At 38.7% G+C, this 6,722-nt stretch overlaps 1 protein-coding gene across 1 annotated transcript; it reads right to left on the reverse strand.

Annotated features, from left to right (window-relative positions):
- Positions 1-3,096: 3,096 nt before the first annotated feature.
- LOC116716605 (zinc finger protein 850-like) lies at positions 3,097-6,062 on the reverse strand (the record flags this gene model as incomplete). Its single annotated transcript, XM_032557427.1, has 1 exon — positions 3,097-6,062. A coding segment is annotated over one exon (2,364 nt), but the record flags the coding sequence as incomplete, so codon positions are not given.
- Positions 6,063-6,722: the final 660 nt, after the last annotated feature.

Below are 6,722 nucleotides of genomic sequence, written 5' to 3' on the forward strand. Positions count from 1 at the left end.
TTTATTTCCATCCAGTGTTGCATTAATCTTTCACCAAGATCTTGTATTGATGATGGGAGAGTCTGACCACTGCGCAAAGCCTTCTCCAGCACATCCCAAAGATTCTCAATGGGGTTAAGGTCTGGACTCTGTGGTGGCCAATCCATGTGTGAAAAAGATGTCTCATGCTCCCTGAACCACTCTGTCACAATGTGAGCCCGATGAATCCCGGCATTGTCATCTTGGAATATGCCCGTTCCATTTGGGAAGACAAAATCCATTGATGGAATAACCTGGTCATTCAGTATATTCAGGTAGTCAGCTGACCTCATTCTTTGGGCACACAATGTTGCTGAACCTAGACCTGACCAACTGCAGCAACCCCAGATCATAGCACTGCCCCCACAGGCTTGTACAGTAGGCACTAGGCATGATGGGTGCATCACTTCACCTGCCTCTCTTCTTACCCTGATGCGCCCATCACTCTGGAACAGGGTAAATCTGGACTCATCAGACCACATGACCCTCTTCCATTCCTCCAGAGTCCAATCTTTATGCTCCCTAGCAAATTGAAGCCTTTTTTTCTGGTTAGCCTTTCTGATTAGAGGTTTTCTTACGGCTACACAGCTGTTCAATCCCAACCCCTTGAGTTCCCTTCGCATTGTGCGTGTGGAAATGCTTTTGCGTTCACAATTAAACATACTCCTGAGTTCTGCTGTTGTTTTTTTCTTCGATTTGATTTGACCAAACGTTTAAGTAATCGCCAATCACGATCGTTCAGGATTTTTACCGACCACATTTCTTCCTGGAAGACGATGGTTTATAGTTTCCGTATATCCACAATGATCGCTGCTGCTTTGTTCGGAGTTACCGCTGGTTCCGCCCATCCTGTGGCTTATTGAGAGCCGATCAGCACCGGCTTGTTCACTGAATTGTGCGGTGCTGGTGGTCGAGTGTAAAAGACTTTTACCGGTTTTATCTATTTGATTTTTCTACCGGTATTTTAATAATAGTTTGTATTTTTTTCTTTTTTAGCTCTGAGGATTGAAGGTGGTGCGTTTGGCCCAGATGGTGGCGCCCCCTGTTGCTGTGGCTGTCCCGTGATCAACATAAATCGATGGAGGGAAATCCAACGAGTGTGTGACGTCACGGTGTTTGGTGATTCTTTGCTCGGGAGCCTCCGATCCAGAACCTGTCAGCACCTACCGCCAAGCCTCGGCAACTCAGCTTAGTTTCTCCTAACTTCTTCTCATTTACATAGAAGTATTATTTAATTTTACTGTTTTTATTTTAATAAATTATTATAACTTTGAAACAGTGTCTATTGCAATTCACTCTAAATTTCCCCTCTCGCTGCTCCTCTTTTTATTCAGACTTGGGAAACCCTAGTTACAGAAGTTAACAGCTGCAAGAAAAAGCAAATTAAAGTAAGATAAATGAGTACATATGAAAATAAGAAATTTAAAATCTAACAAATAGCTAAAAATGCAATTTATACCAGGTGAGTCTTTCTCCCCTACAATGTGGACCGGTACCAGTACTGGACTGATTCTGAGCCTTCAAATGATTTTAACATAACTTAGAATTTGATGTAAAAATAATGTTTGTTTTAGCCACAAAATTATTATGCTCAGCAGCAAACAACAAATCACCAACTACAGCATAGAGCAGCTCATCCATGTAGCAGCTATGTAGCCTGACGTAAAAACATTTTGCTAGACAATGTCAAACATTGAGAAGTTTAAGTTATTTTTATCAAACCTTATCAAACACGGAGTTTTGAAGCCAAAAATACCTGAGAAATATACAGAGCCAACCATGAGAATCAACTCGTTTAAAGTTTAAACTCAGGTTCACGCAAGCACAAAACCCTATAAATGTTGGGCTGTTGAACTGGACCATTCAAGCTAATTTTCTGTTAGCAGCTTTACAAATCTTTTACATGACATTACCAAGACACATTAAAACAAACCTTTATCTTGGCTTTTTTCTATTCTTCCTTTCTTTTCTCCCTTCCTGAAGGATAAGTCCTTTGTGGAGACATTGTTTTGCTGACTTGTCTTCTGACCGGAGCTTTTCACGTTTGGATGAGGCTCATGTTACCAGCGAAGCGTGCGGTACCTGCCGCGGCCACCAGGGGCCGCCAAGAGCATATTGTTTCTTTCTATCAATAAAGAAATAATTTCTACATACATTATCAAATATATATTATTGTAAAAACAAACCACTTAATAGTGACATTGTGTGGTTTTGATATTATGACAGAAATTATTACAAAGAAAAATAAATAAAATCAGCTCCACTGAGGGGGCCCCCTAGTGGCCCTGGGGCCCTTAGTGGCTGCTTAGTTTGCTATGCCTTGTGCCGGCTCTGGCAATGAAAGCAGGAAAATTAATTTGTGGTGAATCTTGCATTTTCCTTCAAGTACAAATCCATTTTATTTCATTTGAAAAGATTTTAATCAGAGTAAAACTGGTTAATATAATTTGAAAGAAAACTCAATCTCATTTTACTTTAAAGACAAAAATATCGCAAATATTTTTTTCCAGATTTAAAAAAAACCCCCACTCAATTCTGTACATTCTAGTTTTGATTTTAAAAACTTTTAAAATAAACCCCACTAACTCTCTCTATTGTACAGAATAATACAAATCAATCCCTCAAGTCCAATCATGTGAGAATGTTCTGGAAGGGAGTCCATGTCCGGTCAAACTCTGTTAATGAATGAAATAGTCAGTGGGCCCCCAAGCCTCTTCATCTATCAGCATCAGTACTGGCACTCCTCAGGGCTGTGTGCTGAGCCCTCTGCTCTTCACGTTGTACACACACAACATACAGTTTGACATAAACTGTATGTTAATAGAATAACATACAGTTTATCATTATTGTTTTTTGATACAGAATATGCAAAAAAAAAACAAGAAAGCATCTCTGATGGAAAATGTGTCATGGTTGCACATCTCCAAGTATCCAAATGATCACATTTAACAAATACAACAATTTTCAGCTTTATAGACATGAAACCTGTCAGGTCTAAATACCTATTAAACAAAACACAGGAAAGACAAGAGAGTTAGATTCTTTGTTTCTCGCGAGGAGAGCAGACAGAGATGTGCTTTCAGTTACAAATCTCCAACCGCTCTGAAACACATCTGTCTGTTCCTCTCTTTTTATTGCTCTTCAGGAACCCTGCCACACGGGGCGCTGCAACTCTAAAAGGATGGAGGGGCACATCGTTGCAGCGCTAATGACATTCACTAGTCTAGACACATGTTATCTATACTCTAGATCCCTTTTGCTCCAAGCACGGCGTTGAATCGGACACATTGTATAGCCTCAAAGCAACGGCTTTGTATCACAAAGAAACACAGAGCAGAGTTTATTGTCAGGCTTGTAAAACTCTGCTGGGAGCATTTAACACCTCCATTTCCCAGGGAGTCCTGCTGAGAGTATCTATCACCTCTCTCTCTCAAGGAAGCCTTAGGAAAGAATCAGAATTATTTAACACACAGAAGTATTACTTATACTAAGAATAAAGAGTAAAAGCATATATGGCAAACAATGTCTAAATGTAACTACAAGACTACATAATACAACGAATATTTGATAATACTAGTAACACAATTTACCCAACAAAACCCCTCCAGTCTTTCATTCTAGTTTTAAACCAAATCAGTTCTATAGTGAACCTCAACATAGAACATGTATGGAAAATACTTCTACTGCTTTTCACCTGTGTGACGCCTCAAGTGGTGAATTAAACTCACCTTGTGACGAAAACTTTCTCCACAGGTCACACATGAAAATGGTTTTTCATCAGTGTGAATCATCATGTGCAGAGTTAAATGCTGTTTTTGACTAAAACTTTTTCCACAATTCACACATGAAAACGGCTTTTCACCAGTGTGAATCATCATGTGCTGAGTTAAACTAAGTTTTCGACTAAAACTTTTTCCACAGTTCACACATGAAAACGGCTTTTCACCTGTGTGAATCATCATATGCAGAGTTAAATGCTGTTTTCGACTAAAACCTTTTCCACAATTCACACATGAAAATGGCTTTTCACCAGTGTGAATCATCATGTGCCGAGTTAAATCCTGTTTTTGACTAAAACTTTTTCCACATGTCACACATGAAAACGGCTTTTCACCAGTGTGAATCATCATGTGCAGAGTTAAATGCTGTTTTTCACTAAAACCTTTTCCACAATTCACACATGAAAATGGCTTTTCACCAGTGTGAGTCATCATGTGCCGAGTTAAATGATGTTTGTGACTAAAACCTTTTCCACAATTCACACATGAAAATGGCTTTTCACCTGTGTGAGTCATCATGTGCTGAGTTAAATGCTTTTTTTGACTAAAACTTTTTCCACAATTCACACATGAAAACGGCTTTTCACCAGTGTGAGTCATCATGTGCTGAGTTAAAACCTGTTTTTGACAAAAACTTTTTCCACAGGTCACACATGAAAACGGCTTTTCACCAGTGTGAATCATCATGTGCTCAGTTAAACTAAGTTTTCGACTAAAACTTTTTCCACAGTTCACACATGAAAACGGCTTTTCACCTGTGTGAATCATCATGTGCTGAGTTAAACTAAGTTTTTGACAAAAACTTTTTCCACATTTCACACATGAAAACGGCTTTTCACCAGTGTGAGTCATCATGTGCTGAGTTAAAACCTGTTTTTGACAAAAACTTTTTCCACATTTCACACATGAAAACGGCTTTTCAACAGTGTGAATCATCATGTGCAGAGTTAAATGCTGTTTTCGACTAAAACCTTTTCCACAATTCACACATGAAAATGGCTTTTCACCAGTGTGAATCATCATGTGCCGAGTTAAATCCTGTTTTTGACTAAAACTTTTTCCACATGTCACACATGAAAACGGCTTTTCACCAGTGTGAATCATCATGTGCAGAGTTAAATGCTGTTTTTGACTAAAACCTTTTCCACAATTCACACATGAAAATGGCTTTTCACCAGTGTGAGTCATCATGTGCCGAGTTAAATGATGTTTGTGACTAAAACCTTTTCCACAATTCACACATGAAAATGGCTTTTCACCTGTGTGAGTCATCATGTGCTGAGTTAAATGCTGTTTTTGACTAAAACTTTTTCCACAATTCACACATGAAAACGGCTTTTCACCAGTGTGAGTCATCATGTGCTGAGTTAAAACCTGTTTTTGACAAAAACTTTTTCCACAGGTCACACATGAAAACGGCTTTTCACCAGTGTGAATCATCATGTGCTCAGTTAAACTAAGTTTTCGACTAAAACTTTTTCCACAGTTCACACATGAAAACGGCTTTTCACCTGTGTGAATCATCATGTGCTGAGTTAAACTAAGTTTTTGACTAAACATTTTTCCACAATTCACACATGAAAACGGCTTTTCACCAGTGTGAATCATCATGTGCTGAGTTAAACTAGGTTTTTGACTAAAACGTTTTCCACAGGTCACACATGAAAACGGCTTTTCACCAGTGTGACTCATCATGTGCCGAGTTAAATCCTGTTTTCGACTAAAACGTTTTCCACATTTCACACATGAAAACGGCTTTTCACCAGTGTGAATCATCATGTGCTGAGTTAAATGCTGTTTGTGACTAAAACCTTTTCCACAATTCACACATGAAAATGGCTTTTCACCAGTGTGAATCATCATGTGCCGAGTAAAATGCTGTTTTCGACTAAAACCTTTTCCACAATTCACACATGAAAATGGCTTTTCACCTGTGTGAGTCATCATGTGCTGAGTTAAATGCCGTTTTTGACAAAAACTTTTTCCACAATTCACACATGAAAATGGCTTTTCACCTGTGTGAATCATCATGTGCTGAGTTAAAACCTGTTTTTGACAAAAACCTTTTCCACAGGTCACACATGAAAACGGCTTTTCACCAGTGTGAATCATCATGTGCTCAGTTAAACTAAGTTTTCGACTAAAACTTTTTCCACATTTCACACATGAAAACGGCTTTTCACCAGTGTGAATCATCATGTGCTGAGTTAAACTAAGTTTTCGACTAAAACTTTTTCCACAGTTCACACATGAAAACGGCTTTTCACCCGTATGAGTTCTCATGTGAGCATCAAAAACAGATTTGAAAGTCAAACGCTTTTTACAGATGACACATGAGAAAGGTTTTCTTCTTTCCTGATTTTGGTTCTTAGCTTCCTGGAAGATGACTTGGTTCCTGTTTGGTTCTGATTCAATGTGGTCTGTATGCTCATCAACAGGAACCACCATGCAGGTATCAGTCTCCTGTTTTAATTCAATCTGTTCTTCAGCCTGACTGCAGTAAACTTCTTTCTCTTCCACTTTTATCTGATGATATTCAGGCTCTTCCTGTTCTTGTTTCACCTGCACAGGTTCTAACTCCTCCTGGTCCAGAGTGGATCTCCTCTCCTGGTTATAAACGTTACACTTCAGGGAATCTGGAGAAGAAAACAGAGAAAAAGAGTAATTGTTAACTTTACTGAAGTAAATCGTTTAAGGCAGAAATTAACAAAAAACCATTTGAAAATTCAAGAGCGTAGACAGAGATATAGATGAATCGACATATCCAGCTGGCATTTGGAGAATTCTCAAATGAACGGATTTTAAACAAATACTATAAATTATATTCAAATTTCATTTTAGTCCACATTTTTAAAAGCCCTGAGGAACTCCATCCAATCATTCGACTCATGAGCCGATGCACCGCGGTGCTTCATTTGCTCTACT

This window comes from Xiphophorus hellerii, unplaced genomic scaffold, assembly GCF_003331165.1.
Source record: "Xiphophorus hellerii strain 12219 unplaced genomic scaffold, Xiphophorus_hellerii-4.1 PGA_scaffold_73__1_contigs__length_124999, whole genome shotgun sequence".
Classification (NCBI taxonomy): domain Eukaryota; kingdom Metazoa; phylum Chordata; class Actinopteri; order Cyprinodontiformes; family Poeciliidae; genus Xiphophorus; species Xiphophorus hellerii.